At 41.8% G+C, this 16914-nt stretch overlaps 1 protein-coding gene across 3 annotated transcripts in view; it reads right to left on the reverse strand.

The window, feature by feature from the left end:
• The window catches only part of Prune2 (prune homolog 2 with BCH domain), a 268975-nt gene extending 252630 nt beyond the window's left edge, over window positions 1-16345 (reverse strand). For all 3 annotated transcript variants that reach the window (XM_076846070.2, XM_076846071.2, XM_076846069.2), the window contains exon 1: window positions 16178-16345. In XM_076846070.2, the coding sequence (XP_076702185.1) occupies window positions 16178-16213 (36 nt within the window). In that variant the 5' untranslated portion in view covers window positions 16214-16345. The remainder of the gene's footprint in view (window positions 1-16177) is intronic.
• Window positions 16346-16914: the final 569 nt, after the last annotated feature.

A 16914-nucleotide genomic window follows, 5' to 3' on the forward strand; every position in this document is an offset into this window, starting at 1 on the left:
GGAATTTAAGCCCTTATTTTCTATGTTAATGTTTATTTTATTAATGAATAAGTAACTCTTAAACTCAAGTACATAATTCTGATTGTCTGTTGACTCTAAAACTGATGGTTTTGAAATCCTCAATATGTTTTCCAGAGGTTCAGATATCAAAAAGGAGAAATCATCACCATCATCATCATCTTCATCAAAGCACACACTTAAATATTTTTATTATGTACCAAGTATAGATCCAAGAGTTTTACATATACTATTTAATTTGATTTTCAAAATCTCCTACAAGAGGAATTCAATTATTCTTCCCAATTTACATATGAAGAAACCAAGGCACGGAGAATTTAAAGGGTCTTTCCAGGAATCCTTACTCCACACATCCTTCCCTGCTGATCTAAAGAAATCAGCCCAGATTCCTCAAACCCCTTTCTTGGAATGCAGATACAGCCTGAAGTCATCCATCCCAAATGTGTCCATGAAAACAAACCCTGCCCAAACCTCATCTGAAGGCTTTATGTACTACTGATTCTTAATATGAATAACTGCCTAACAAGCCCAAGTTTCTTAATAAATGTTTTTACTGGGTGACAAGCTACCTATTGATATGATCATTAATATAATGTGAGCATGGTTCTGTCCAGGTCGACCCAAGAGGATGAATTCCAGCTTCACAGCATAAGCAGACTGCAATATATTCCTACATATTAGCTTTCCTTCCTACAAAAGAATAATAACATGTCCTCGTGCAACTTGTAGTACCTGCCTACTGGTAGAGTAACACCCCACTGCCATTGGGTTTGACCTTGTGACTTGCTTTGACGGAGGAAGTGCCCATGGAAATGGCTCTTTCTAGTCTGAGAAAAAGCTGTAAGAACCATTGCCAGATCCTCCCAGCTCTCTTACATGCCCCTTCCATAGAGCAGCATAGCCCATGTCTCTATTGCTCCTTTAGCTCGCATTCCAGAACGCAGGTGGCACTTGGAGCCACAGCCGACTTTCAGCAACTTGTAACCGGAGCAGGAAATCCATCTTTGTTGTTGACAGCCAGCAACACTGGGGATCTCTGCTACCACAGCATAACCCAGCGAAAGCAGATTGATACCTAGAGGTACCTGAAATGATCCTGAAAAGCTGCAAAATATCTGCTGGTCAACAAACTACAGGAGGTTTCACAAGCCACTCTGAGCTCCCACTGTGTTAAGAGAAACAAAATTCTATGTTGAGGGAAAAGGAACAGGAAAGCACAAAGGGCCTATAGGAAACGAAGTGTGAAGGAAGAACACATCAGAGCAGCAGAGTGAATGAGCAGAAGCCGTCAACATAGGAAGGAGGACATGAATAATAAAGGAACACCATAAATAACACAGCATCATGTACAAACAGGCACCAGGACAATAGGGAGGATGGGACAGGAGCTCAGGAGCAGATAATCATCCAGATGACAAAAGCGCTGCCTGAAAGATGGAGAAAACCTAATGTAGATAAGGAGAGGCCAAACCCTGCTGAGGAAACTGTGAACAGTTCTGAGAGAAAAAAGAGCTCCATCCAACCCTGTGTTTCCAGTAGCAAGTCCTGTGGAACTGCCACTGATGTGGTCTTGCGCCCAGGCTCATCCCAAGAACACCGCCAAGAGCCCTCCATTTCCCACAAGGCGGCCAGCCCTGGAGTCCTCTGCTCCCACTTCCTCCCTAAACCTGGTCACATATTTAGGTCCCCTCCATGGCTGCCAGGCCCCATGAAGCCACAAGACCATGTGTTTTGTATGAGCAAGAATAAGGAACATGAGGTTCAACACATTTTAGAAACATGTAAGTAGAACCAATGGCTGATGGATTCTGTTGTAACTGCAGATTCTTTTTCCTCCCAAACCAATTCTTCTCTTACCTGAAATAGGATAGCTATAGATTTGTTCCTCTGGCTTAGATTTTAACATCCTAGAAGACGCATGGTACCTAGGCGTCTCTCTGCAGTGGGACTGCAGTGAGGCATCACCTCCTGGGGAAGCACTGCAATTCTCCTAGCTGTGAAGCCTGCAAATTCTCAGGCACCCTTGAAAGGGGACATGAACAGTGTCTCCTGGCAAATCCATGGTCTAGATCCTCAAATTGTGTCCTGGGGCGGGGGAGGGGGGCAGTGGAACCAGCATCACTTGGGAGCTTGATAGAATCACAGGTCCAGAATCTGTACTGAATGTGCTTTAGAGTCTCTGGATGACTCCCACCCTCATGAAAGTTTCAGTGGTGCTTCTGGAATGACCACTCATCCTGAAATTAGTTTATTATGTCCCTGGAATGTGTTGAGATGGACATATAAGCTAAGATTCTTGGACACGGCATTCTAGAAACTGAGCTCCAAAATTCATGAATTATGTGTGCTAGAGCGAGCTACTTGACGTCTCTGAGCCCCATTTGCCCTCTGGAAACTGGGCATAATGATGCCTGTCTCAGAGGACTGTGGTCAAGGAGAAAGGAAATCACATAAGAAGCTGCAGGGTTAGATGCTAACTTTTGCTTGCTGACAAGAAGCAGGTTTTGCTGAGGGGTGAGTGGCAGGGATGAGATGTGGGATGAAGTCAGTTTGAGGCAACCAGGGCAGGAGAAAAGAGCTAGCAAGTGATACTAGGCATGGCAAAACATTAGCTTAATTTGGTTGCTCCTGTCTTTTTAAAAAGCTGAAATGTATTTAGAAAGGAGTTCCACAGCTAGGAGTTTTGACACACAAGGATTTACTTTCAGAACCTCCTGCCCCACAGCAAGCTAATTATTTAACAGATGTGCATGATTTAACAGCTACACTGCAGAGTCTCTCAGAGTCTGTGATTTCCACTCCCACCCAACACTTATAAAAAAAAATCTTCCCAAGCATATTTCCTTCAGAATATTTTAAAGCCTCTTAACACGGCATCTGTAAATGAATTACCATACTGTGTACAAATCATCCCATTAGATAATAAGAATTATCTCAAAGAAAATCATGTAAGGCATTGGGGCAACTATAAACCTAAAATTTCCACTAATACAGCAGGTCACACCTAGACTAACCTTGAATTCCACCTCCCTAAATTTTTTTTCAGTTGTGTTTAAATATTTCCTCTCCCTGCCCCCACCAATGTGAATTAATCAAGTTCTTAAAAAAGATTGAGGGGTCTGGGATTGTAGCTCAGTGGTAGAGTATATACTAATCAAGCATGAAGCCCTGGGTTCTGTCTGCAGCACATTCTCCCCAACCCCCAGAAAGGTTTAAAGGCAATCGCAGGGAACTCATCAGTTCCATGGACAGGTCAAAGTCTCTGATGCATCTTCATCTTTGCACATCTTGAATGAACAATCCTATACCTCTGCCATGGTATGGCTATTAAAAAAAAAATAAACGACTCCCTATTGCATCCATGAAGGATTCATTCAGGCTTTGAGACAGTTAATTAATAGGATCCAAATAAAGAAATAGTCAGGGAGGGGTCTTGGAATTAAGAGAGAAAGAAAATTTGGTGGAATCACACTTCCTCTGTAAGCAGAACGGCTTGTGTTAACAGGCATTTAAACTTCTTTTCCCACATGGAAATCCGAGCTGGATCAACGTAAGTGACATCCATGTTGCCCATTACAGGTATGTCAGATAATGCTCACAGGTTCCCACAGTGACCTGCCTCTCTGGAGCTGCCTTCCCATTACCCATGGCACAGGTTCTCTTGAGCCTGGGGTGCCCATCATGTTTCCACCAATGACACATTCATTAATCTCACACTTGCAAACTGTACATCAGAGTCCATCACATGAAACTCAGAACAGGCTTGTGTCCACTTGCACAGAGGAAAACCCAACTGTGGTATGCATGGAGTTCACCACAAGATAGTCTCCTCCTCCACTGTTTTATGCAGGAGAATACAAACTACTGAACTCTCAATAAGAACTTCCAATTATCTCCAAAGCATGGACCAATTTTTTGTTCCCAAAGATGCTTGGGAATCAAAAGACACAGATGCTATGCCCAGCTCTCTTGTTAAATTAACTGGCTGTGTGTCCTTGGATAAAGCTAGATTTTAGCTCTCTGGTCTTATTCTCATCTGTGACAAAAAGATAACAACATGAGCCCCATGCGAGTTTGATCAAATGAGATGAAGGTGAGAGAAAATACAAAGTGTGATACTGTGTTTCAAATCACCACCAACTGCAGTCAGCCCTCAATATCTCCAGGAAACTCTTAATGATGAATTCCACAGATACTCAAGTCCTTTCTATAAAATGGTATGCATTTGCATACAACTTATGACATCCTCCTACATTCTTTAAATTGTCTCTAGATTACTTATAATACCTACACACTAAATGTTATATAAGTAACTGTTCTATTTCATTGTTTATGGAATAATGACCAGGAAAAAAGTTTGTACATGTTCAGTACAGATGCAGATTTTTTTAAACTGTTGATCTGAGGATAGTCGAATCCACAGTTGTGTGATCCAGAGATACAGTGGGCCAACTGTGTTTGATGACAGTGCACTCAGGATCCCAGTGACTAAAACTAGCAGAGTAAAGATGGAAATGTTACAAGATGGCAGATGAATAGGTGACATTTGACGATGATACTATACACGTGGACAGCTGACTATGTCACAGCCACTAGCTTGTTACCCCATGAAGCTCAGTCTGTTTGAAATAGCTGAAAGAAACAGAGAAAAGAAGAAGAAGAGGTGACTGCCCTAGTCAAATTCTACCTCAGGGTTTCAAGTAGCAGAGCTGTAACTGGCACAGCACATTTTGTGTTGATTTTCTTGATTTAGCAGCCAAGTCTTAATTGAGCAAGCTCCAGTTTACTTGCTCAGATCCATGATTTACAAAATCAGCATACTAGACCCCTGATATACTGTATAGCTTCTCAAATTTGTCAATAGCATAGACCTAGGTTTCAAGAGACCAGGCACCTATGTTTGGCTCTGTTGTGATGTACTATGGGCCTAGTTACCCTTTCTAAATCTCTCTCAGTTTTGATTTGGGGAATTCCATCCAAAGGTCAATTTGGAATTATTTATCAAAAAGTCAAAGCTTAAGTTTTTGTCCCAATAATTACATATTTGAAAAGTCATTTTAAGAACGTAATTCTAAAACAGAGTAAAATATTTTATATACAAAGATATTTATTATGCTATAATTAATAATAATAAAAAGGACAAACAGAATGTTTAATCCTAGTAAGTCACCTTTACTAAACTGTATTCTATTATTTAAGATGTTGATCCTGAATGCTATATAATAACATAGGAAAATATCAAATAAAATAGGAAAATGTATGAGCATCTTCTTTCAAAACTTGTGCACAGAGAAGAAAGACTTAAAAACGTACTTGCTCAAACCTTATCAACAGTCATGTCTCAATGAAGGTGGACAATTTTTATCTTTAATTCTTATTTTTCTGTTTATGGGTAGTTTTTCAGCTGTCCTCTATTTTCCAGATTTGGTTTAGTGTACATTCGTTATTTTTAAAAAAACCAAACCTGCAACACAATAAAGGAAGTCGAGACAAAGGCTAAAGTTATCTGTTTCAATGTTAAAGTTCTGTGATTCTATAATAGTTGCAAATGTAAAGGTCTGTGCTTCTGGAATTCTTAACAAAACTAACAGTTATGCTGCAAGAGAGCATAAATAAAAGATGACAGCAATAGAATGTTGTATTTAAACCTGAGGAATCCTGACCACTGGATTCCACATCATTCCCTGAAGTGAAGGGTCAGGGAGTGTCCAGTGGGACACATAGCAATCAAGGCAGCTGAATAGCCATCTTGCTGAGAGCAGAATACCAACAAAGGGGTCAGTAGGAATGTATGGCTCAGTGTTTACAAGATTCATCAAAGTAGTCTACATAAATGTTAGCATGTGAAACCCTTCTAAAGGAATTGGTTTTTATAGAGATGTCAGGTTTGGTCAGAAGGCTATTTTTGGTATAAAATAATTCCATAGAAATGAGAAATATATTTTTCCCCCACAAGGTTCAAACTGACCTAATGATTTGGAAGAATAATAAATTTTTCAAAACGTTTTAAAAGCCAGTTTTGGGATGGCATTTGGCTTTGCATCCACCACAGGGAGTGTATGTCTGGAATTTTCTAGAGGCTGGATCCAGGAGTAATGGCACTTCAGGACACAGTCCAGGGGTGTCAGCCAAATGGCAAGCACACGATCAGTTACAGAGCCACAAAATTTCTTTGCCTCATGCTTAGAGTCTTACAAAGCAGACTAACAATAAAATGACTGAAGAAATATTCAGCTAGAAAATAAGATATTTCCCTCTTATTTATCTTTTTCTATGAGCTATACGCATTTCCTAAGACCTTGTTTGTGGTTTGCCTACAATTTAAAGAAACACACACACACACACACACACACAAATATATCACAGAAAGATGTTGGTAAACACTTAAAAGATAAAAACTTGAATCAAAGTTTAGGCTTGTATTGATCCATAAGAAACAGCTGAAAGACCACTTTCTTTTTTCAGCAAGAATACAGCTCTCCAAAAGGAAATGACCCTCGAAATCTGTTTTTGTCATAACCAACAAAGAGCAAAATAATCTTACCCTGTGTTCCCAAGGGATGTAGCACACAAATCACACCAGCTTGCTAAGGAGCAGGGGAAAGATGGAAGTGTGAAGGATGGAGAATGGGAAATGAAGAGAGATATGGCCCCTTGCTCCAGAGAGGAGACCAGGGACACTGCTTCCCTAGGGGAGCCACTGGGCCCGTGTTCTGTTTTCTCAGACATGCCTGTGGCTGTGAACAGCTGATCTGTCCACCTGCTGTGACATTTCTGTCTTCTTAGAGCTGGGTGCTGGTCTGGTCAGAACCTCTGACCACTTGCTACAGAAAATATGTATGTAGAATGCAGAGAGGAAGCAAAACACGTGGACATGAAGGGTGAAAATTCCACTTCCACCCTCCTTGGAGAACAAAAACCCAGCATGAATTTTTCTCTTTTTGTACTTCTTTGTTAATTGACAAAAGATATTTTTCCCTTTTTTTTTTTCTGTTTTTCCTTGCAGTCCACCCCGCTTCTTGATATTTTTCTTGGGGACCTTATTTTTCATACCTGTGGTCATTGCCACAGCTCTTCTGGAGTCCAGAACCAAATTAGTTCTTGTCTCAGGATGGAAGTGGGGAGCGGGGTGTGCACATCTTGTACATGTCGAGGCCTATTTATGCTGCCACACATCAGGCTAGTATTTTTAGCACCGTCATCCTCCTCCATCCTGACTCATGATCACTTGTTATAAAACATGACATACCTGGCTTCGCTCAAGAATAAGGCACAAGAGGCCTCGCCAAACAACCAAAGGTTATTCTCTACATCAGTTCTTATTTCTTTTCTCCTTTTTCTATTTTAATTATCTGAGCTGGAAAATTTTCTGAAATCGCTCACATGCCACACCTTGAACAATCTTTTTCCTCATTTATTCAGGGCAATTACTATGAACATGAAACACATACTTGGAGTCAATGATGGTGTGTCATCCAGGGCTGCACAGATATCTAGCACTCTGTACATTACAACAAACCCAGAGGCACTTGTTGGGGGTGTCCATCTGCTTTTTCCAGGGCCTATTTGATTTTGGTTTTGTTTCTGCAATTCTCTCACAAGTTAGCAGCAACTACACCTCCATTTCTATCATCTGCTTCTGAGAAAAGCAACTTTGGGAATATTGTGTCAAAGTACATTTGAAATAATAACACCAATAATGGTAACTGGCATTTGTGTATCTTTGCTGTGTTCCTGGTATTGCTCATAATAATTTTCAGATATTATCTCATGAATATAAGAGTCTTATCTTATGCAAGATAAGAGTGTGGGGGATTTTTCTGTGAGAAACATATTGATGGGGTTTCAATAAACAGTTCCAGGTGCCTGAAGGAGAGCTGCCTTTGCCTAATTCCCTGTTTTCAGATGACTCTGGGTGGACTTCTGTTGCCGGAGAAGTGAGCTCAGACATAGAAACTGTTGCCCTTACAACTCATCGCATCCTAAATTTTGGATTTTCTTATGGACCTCACCACTCTTCAAACTTGCTTGCCCTGTGAATCCTCTGGTCCCTCCCTTTTCTCCTATCCCTCCTGCCTCCAGCTGCCTTCTTTCCTTTCTCCCATTTCTTCACTCCTACATGTGTGTTAAACAGAGCCAACAGTTTCCTGGGACACTGTGAAACTAGACTTGAGAGCCAGAATCAGCTCTGCACAATTGAGAGCTATGTTCTGATCCCATGTCTCCTCCTTCCCAGCTGTGTCCCCTGAGGTGCATTCACCCCATCTTACATCCAATCAATCAATCAGTCAATCAAAGTAATCCTGAAGGACTCCAACAGGAGAGTAGCAACAATGAAGAAAACTGTGAACAACCTTGACTTTTAAGCTATCTTCATTTTTTCTTTCTTTCTTTCTTTCTTTTTTTTTTTTTTTTTTTGTTACCAGGGACTAAACTCAGGAGCACTCAACCACTGAGCCACATCCTCAGTCCTATTTTATATTTTATTTAGAGACAGGGTCTCATTGAGTTGCTTAGTGCCTCGCCATTGCTGAGGCTGGCTTTGAACTCAAGATCCTCCTGCTTCAGCCTCCTGAGACGCTGGGATTACAAGCAGGTGTCACCATGCCAGGCTAAAACTCTTTTTTGAATGCATTCTTCTTATGAAAAATTTACCAAATGCTCACAATATTTCTGGTTACTCTGAAAACTAGTCACATACCCTATCGTCCAAGTAGTTGATCAAGGTCATTTCTTTTTCTTTCAACTGGTCATACAGTGAGAAAAATCTCACAATTTATTCAACAGCCTAACACCATATTCTTCCCATAAAATATTTTCAATAATATTGGTTGATTATTTGATTGTTCAAGGGTTTCATATAAAACAGGCAACACAGAGAAATGAACCCCTCTTGGATCAAAGGGAAAGACCTATGTGTGGTCTCATGAATTTACCACCCAAACATTACTATAAACCTGCCAAGTTGTTCACTTGTAGTTTAAAGAGAATTAAGTGTTGCGGGAGACTCTATGGGAACCAACACTGAGAGACTAAGAGAGGCTCCTGGAATGGCAGTCAGGTGACTGGGGAGCAAACGCTGCTCTGTTCCTGACTGGCAGCTGTGCATTTTGGGCAAACCTCTTACCTCAATGAGTCTCAGTTCCTTCAACCGAAAAAAAAGAAAAGACTAATCTCTACCTCATAAGACCATTGTGAGAGTTAAAAGAAAAAAAAAAAGTATCTCCTAGAGCTAAGGCTAAGACAGATATTCAATCAATTCCAGTTAAACTAAAGGGAGCTGAGAATTGTCCCTGTTTCTATGACTTGTGAAGAGAGCTCCCTGGCCCTTTTGTCCACCAGTGGTCCTTTTTGCATTTTAATACTGTAGATGGAGGTCTTATTCTGTCAGTATATGCAACCTGCAATACCCCGAGGACAAGAATGCTATTATTGTTTGCATCTGACAGACAAGGAAGCTAAGACTCAGGGGCCCAAGTAATCAAGATTTTGTGTCCAGTAAGGAAAGGCTGAGTCAGGATCTGAAATCAGACCTGGCTCCAGAACCCACACTGTCAACCACCATCCTGTCCTGCAATTCAGCAGACAGGAAGTGGGGAGAACAAAGGCTCTCCTGAGCTTCTTCCAAACACTAAACTCATGTTCCCTGAAAATCTTTTAAAATCTGTTTCAGGGAAGGTGACTTCTACCATGGGCTACCTCATGATTCCCAGTTTCTGGGCTCTAAATTAGGAACATGTGGCTATTATTGCTCCAATTATCAAGGATGAGAAGACAGATAAACTTGATTGTGCTGACATTTACCCTGGGCTACTTGTTTTGAAGCCTCCACATGATATTCTCTATTACTAAAAGAGCTAATTCTCTAATATGAGTAGATGAACCCTGAACTAGACAAGACCTGTTGCCAAATATATTCAAGATCAAATACATTATTATAAAATGTATTTATGTGCTCTTACCAGTAGCCAAAAAGATAAGCCACTTATAATAAAATACACATGTACATCAAAGCAAAAAATTATTAAAACAAGTGCAAAAAATTATTAAAACAAGAGGTAAAAACTAAGAAAGAAAAATTATTTCAAAAATACTAGGCTAAGGAAAATTAGCACCAACATAGCTTTGAACTTCCTGGCAGCCCAAGCAAGAACACAAAATGCATGGAACCAAAGACATGCAATTTTTCTAGACACTATAGTTTCAAAAAGACTTTTGCTTCATGGCTCCATGCATTCCACAAGTTCTTACAGAGCCTCAGGCACTGCACTAGGGAAGCAGAACCATACAGAGACCTTGATTCCTACTCTCACTGAATTGGCATTAGTCAAATATGCCCCATAAGGAAATAATGACAAACTGAGATAAGTGATCTAAAATCATTGCTTAAAATCTGACTTAGAAGTGAGCAGAAATGGACAACAGGGTCATACTAAGAGTGTTGTCCATCCTTCTAGAAGCAATGCAAAGTGGTTTTAGGGGCAGTGGAAGAGAGCTGTGAACAGTGGTTTCAATATTGAGTGCTTAGTGCTTTCTGTGCTCCCTGGTAGCTGCATGAGAATGGTTTGCAGAAGAAAAGTGTGCTGGCTGGTGCAATTACCCAGCTGGCTCAGTGATGCTTGGAATACAGTACCTGTGAACAGCCTGAGTTTTCTAACCCAGACTTTCTGGGTCTGACTTTTCAGGGTCATCTAGAGCCCTATTAGCCTCATAAAAGCTCTCAGGAAGAAAGATTGCCTTTTCTTGAAGATCAAAGTCCAAAATCCAAGGGCTCAGAAAGAAAGGGATTTGGGGCAATGCCAGAGATTCTGAGTAGCCTATTTTATGACCTCTGACAGGGCAGCCATTTATGACTGTGCAGGTTGTATACTCTGCACAGATTCAGAGTGTACCATTCATATCAGAGTACACATGAATGTTGCCTCCTGAATACAACATTCCTGCTCTTTCCTAGTTTCCTTTCAAGAAAAGACTATAAACTCCATGACTCTCTTATAATCCCAGGGTTCAAGAGGAAACAATGATTAAGACTACATCAGGCCCTTTATCTCTCTGGTCTCACCTCTTTTGCAGCCCTCATCCAGTCCTAGGTATTCTTTCCTCATTCTGCTCAAGAGGTAGCATGGAGGGGTAGATATAAGGGAAGAATAAAGTCTCCGTCATGCAGCCCCCTTGGCTTGCAAGTGCTCCCCAGACTTGTACACCATACCCCAAATGATACCAATATCTGCTCAAATAAAATGATGCACAGAAGCAAACAAGTCATACCAATGCTGTCGGCTTTTTACTTAGTTGACATTAAATATTCCCCAAATCACAGACTAAAGAGTGCCTTTGCTCAGCTGATCACAGGTCCTCCAAGATCCAAACTGCTGTCTTTTCTCCTTGGAGACAAAGTAATCCACTCTGAGGTCTGTTTATACTGGAACAGTCTGGTTCTTTTCCTAAAGTACTGAGACTTATAGACAACCCCCAGATTTTGGCCTGGATGCTAAGGCAGTGAGAAATGGAGCCGACTCCAGGACTACAGCAGTCAAGGGTCCATTCCCCACCAGCTAAGTCGGGTGGCACCATACTCACAGAAATGCTTTGGACTCCCAAGGTTTCTGCTCATAATGATCTGGCATGAGGCACTGACTTAAGAGTACCTGCCCTCGCTTGCAATGGGGCTGGAGCTGGTCCCATGGTCGCTATGGAGAGTTCAGCAACCCAGATGAAACCATTCTCCAGCTTCTCTTCATTACTAGTCTTTACCACAGTGGTCCTTTAAAAGATACTTTCAAAACATCCTTGCATTGACATGCACCTTCTTCCCATATAGGACGCAGGAAGAATAATTTCCTTTAATTTCTGATCAAGGTGATTATTCTGCAGACATGCTGCAGTATTTTCTTTCTTCCTTTTTTTTTTCCAACATAAAACCCCCCTATGCTGTGTCCACTCTAATACGGTTGTACATTTCAAGTTTTAGATGTGTTTTTCTCATCCCTATCCCACAGACCACAGAGCACAGAAAACATTTAGGTCATCCAGAATGTTTCTCCTCTAGAAGTCTGGTATTGACTAACACCCAACGCAGACATGAGCCCTTCATCCGCAGCTGTCACTGCTGAGGGCAGGTGCATCCTCTGGCCTGCAGTGGTGACTCTATCCTCACTTTCTCTTTGAAAATCATTCCTGGGACATTGGCATGCCGTTGTATTCTTCCAGCAGCAGCTGACAGGCCCCCCTCCAAGGCAGGCTCATGAAGGTATGTGGGCTCCAGTGGTCCCCACCCATCAGCAGCTGTTTGGATTGCATCAGGTGGTGGCTTCTGGGTGTTAAGGGAGACTCAGCCACCAGTTTACCCATGGCTCTCTATTCATCCCCAGATGATTTCTCATTTACATCACTTCCCCCTCCCAGCCCGCTCCAACGTTCAAGAGAACTTGAACCATGTACTTCGATGAGTTTGTTCTTGAACACTTTTCTGAACTGAACGCTATGAAGTCATAGGGAATTTTCCAAATCAGAGACAAAGGCAGGAATTCCTCACTCTCCAACCCTTCAATTTCTCTTACCATGGTGAAACTAAAATGGAAAGCCAGGCTGATATTTAAAGATTGATCTGGAATTGTATGATTTGATTTCTGCCCCTGTTTCAATGCTGAATGAGCAGTGCAGGAAAAACCAGGTGGGCACTGGCAGGAGAAAAAGAAAATGTGTTTTCATTCTCATTTCCATGAGTATCCAGATCAGAAAAGTAGCCAGGTTCTCACAACCAGATGAGTGAGCCCAGCTAAAAGGCATCACCCTGTGATTCCGGTCTCTACAGCTCGGAGTTCTCAGCTTGCTCTATTCTTTATTGCCCAAACAGTCATTGTGTGTCAATTCCATAGCTGTCTTTCTGTATTTGTCAAGAAGGTGCCATTTCTGGATACTGTGTTTGAAAAGAGTAATTACCTTCCCTACTACCCTCCACCTTCAACTAAAGATTTTTTGTTTTGTTTTCATGAATTGGCTCCAGCCACCCACCCCCTCTCTAACCAGGCAGGAGCTGGTCCGCTGGAGGTGGATCCAAGCTCTGGCAGAGGTGATCCCTCTTAGGCCACACTTAGAGTTTACTTCTGCCACTTCTGAGAAATATTGAGCATTCCCCACGAAGCATATATAGTTTGGAAGGGAAGATTTTGGGAAAAAGAGCACAGGACAGGATTATGTCATTGAATCTGCCTCAAATTAAGAACCAGACTCTGCTAAAAAACAGAACTAAGACAGTGGTTGCCCAACTCTAACAATAATTAACCCCTCACTTCCTAATAAAAATTCAAACACACCCCTTCTCATCAAAGATTTCTGTTCAATCCAAGGGCCTGGCCAGGAACGGAAAGCTGCTCTCCACGTGGAGACAGATGAATATCAAATGTCTCATCAGAAAAAAAGAACACAGTTTCTCCAAAATTTTGATTATTAGAAATTATATCTATGGACAATAGATATAATTTTGCATTTTATAGTTCATTTCAATTTATAGTTCCCTTTGTCTATTGAAAGTAGGAAGCCCAGATGATCATGAGGTTATATTAGGACTTCAGAAGGATCTCTATTTCAAATCATTAAAAGACATATATCATTTCTATAGAATATCAAAGCAACAAGTAAATAAATATAGGATGCTGGCAATTAGGCATTTTTTAGGTAACATAGAGAAAAATCTATATTAACTTCTAATGGATACAGAGTCATAAAAATTGTGTTCCATTTGTGTACTTCGAGTTGAAATGGATTCTGCTTTCATGTATAACAAATACGTTAATTAATTAATTTTAAAAAACTTCTAATGGAAAGCAACTTATACATAACTTCTAAATTCTAATTCTGGTTCTAATAAGGCTTAAGTGTAAAAACCATCACAATAAATTTCTTCTCCTTAAAATGCTTTTCCAAGGATTAGCCAATTTTTTTAAAATCCTATCATTTTTTCTATGAATAAAGTTCCACAAATGAATTATATAATTATGGACTAAACTTTTTTTCCAAGGAAAAGGTTATTGATCCTCTAGAGTGTTACCACTACTATATTTGAATATTGAACATTAGGTAAAAATTTATTTAAAACTTTTCATTTAAAAGGTTTATTTTTATAAAAAAAAAATGTAACTTGTCAAGAAAGATATGAGACTAAATATGACCAAAACACCTTTGCTGTAGCTAAACATCAAAGGCTGAATATAATTTCTGGCCAGAAACCCATTCCAAGAAAAGATAAAATTAGCTTAATTGTTCTTCTGGCCAATGCAGGAAACTGGTAAGAGAATTTCAAACAACAGCTTCTGTTCCCTGTCTTTTTTTTTTTTTTTTTTTTTAATGATGTAGAGCAATTGCTCGTCTAATGAAGGGATTCGGTAAATAAATTACACATTACTTTCAACTGATTACTCTGATATAGGGAAATTTCCATCCCAGCAATTGCTCTTCAGAAATGAGACAAACCTCTTGCTTGCAGCAGCCCCCACAATAAACACATGCTTATTGTTAAAATATTGATAAAGTAAACGTGATGGGAATAGAGCACAGGTGCAGTGAAAAGCTCTGCATTATCCTTGATCACCATTCATTTCCATCCTACACACACACACACACACAAACACACACACACACACACCTGCCAAAATTCACTTAAATTTGTTAATATTTCTTGCCCATTATTCAGTAAAGAACAGAGCATGTACCAATGCCATCAGAGATGCAAAATAGTTACTGAGTTTCTGCAATAAGTATCTTTGCTCACCTGCTCTAGTAAAACTATATGGAGGTCAATAAACACAGAAATGGTCACAAAGCTTCTCAATACTGAAACAACCACAAACATTTAACTCTCTGGGAAGCTTAAGGTAGAAAACCAAAGTAATTATAAAGTACTAATCAAAACTAATGATTCTTTTAAAGATACTTACAGTTTAGATGGCTATAAGGACCCCACTTTCCTCTCTGCTGGGAATGGAGGTTTGGGTATCTTCGGGCCCTCCCTTCCCACACTCCCTTTGTTTTGCCAAGGTAAATGAGTTTCAGTAATAAACTCCCAAATATCCTGCCTTGAGAGTAAGACGTCACCTTCACGCAGAGTTTACGTTTTGGCTTCAATGATGGTTTAAAGGCATCATAAATTATGCATTTCCTTCTATGCCAGGCCCATAAAAAGTGCTTTCATTGTTCATTAAAGAGATTGCTTCTAAACAAGCACAGGCTTTTTTTTTTTTTTAAGTGCTGAAACAGAAACATTTCTATTGTGTTTGTGAATGCTAGGCTAAAGAACCAAAACAGTTTGAAATTAGGAAAGTATTAGAATCTGTTGTTCCAGAATGTGTAGCAATTGTCAACATACACAGTGAAATTATCAGTCACTGTTTAGCTGGCAATACAGTAAAACATACCAGGCCAACTGTAGTCTCCTCCCAGGAGAACAATAGTCTGCAAACCTCACATCGCCAGCAACAGTTGGGACTCTCCCCCTTCTGCCTCGGCCCCAATTTACAGATGTGAACAGAGATTAGGGACACGATATACACTAGGATATCCCTTATTCCTGCACAGAGCAAGCACTGTTCTGAGGATAAACTGAACATTTGCAGAATCCTCCCTAATTATCTCCTGACTTCCTCACTGGGGTTTTGCCACTTCCAGCTGAAGTACCAGTCCTCAGGAATTCTGTTCTTCCTTTTTCAACAACAGATATCGCATCTGCACTAGACCAGGCTCTTTTTTTCCCAAGGAGGACCACACCCATTTATCCCCTATCCTTCAGGAGCAAACTGTAGTTTTGGCTGAATTTCCAACATCAGACCAAAGGTACCAGGGCTGGACACATGTGACCCCACTTTCAGCTGGGTCACAACCCCTACCCCCGCCAGTTCTATAACTTATATGGCTGTGGTTGGAAGGCTGTCGAGGCAGATTTATCACTTTAAGAACCAGCGTTCCAGAGATTGGGGGGGAGGCGGGGGAAGGCGGAGTACAGCCCTAACACCCTGCCAACTAAGTGACAAAGTTGTCTTTTCCTCCTCTGCTGCGACACCCTTTCCTTTCCATCAGCGCGCGCGCAAACACACACACACACACACACACACACATGCACACACACACACACACACACACACACAACCTTGCTCCCTTGACTTACCAGTTTAGATTTGGCGCGTTGCAAAAATTCTTCCATGTCTTTGCTGGGGATTTGAACCAGAGGTACCCTGTGGAGGGGGGCGCAGAGGAAGACCTCGGTCTCGGGGACATGAGCTGGGTCTCCAGAAAGTGGTCCACCGGGGCGCAGCTGTGGGCTGCTACCTCCGGCTTCTCGGAGGCCGCTCAGGTTGTGGTTGCACCCTGAGCTATTTCGTCCCAGGGCTCCCGCCCCACCCCCGAGCCCCTCCGCCAGCTCTGGGCTACCGTCTCAGTCCTAATAAGGAAAGTGGGTGTGCCGCCGGGAGCCCCAGGGCGCGCCCCGCACGCTCGCTGGCACGCGCCTCTAGGGGCCGGTGCTCCGGGGCGGGGGGTGCTGGGGAATGGCGAGGGGTTCCTCGGCCAATCGCAGGGCCCCACTGCGGCCTCCTGACGTGGCGAGCCGAAAGATGCTGCAACCACGGACAGCGCCCAGAAGTAAGAGCCAAGTGCAAGGGGCTGCTGCAGAGGGAGGTTCTGCCGCAGGCACCACGCTGCCTGCGAGGGAAGGTGGGAAGAGGGAGACAGGCCCCAGGAGAGCGCCTGTCCTCGGCCAGCGCCTCCCTGGCTGGCTGGCACGGTACAGAGAGCTCCAGCGGTCACTTAATGAGCTGGTCTGCTGGCCTGACCGGGGATGCACTCAGCTAGATTGGCGCGGGGAGGGCGCGGGGGAGGTACTGCTGAGCTAAAAGCAGTACGACC

This window comes from Callospermophilus lateralis, chromosome 2 (assembly GCF_048772815.1).
Source record: "Callospermophilus lateralis isolate mCalLat2 chromosome 2, mCalLat2.hap1, whole genome shotgun sequence".
Taxonomy (NCBI): domain Eukaryota; kingdom Metazoa; phylum Chordata; class Mammalia; order Rodentia; family Sciuridae; genus Callospermophilus; species Callospermophilus lateralis.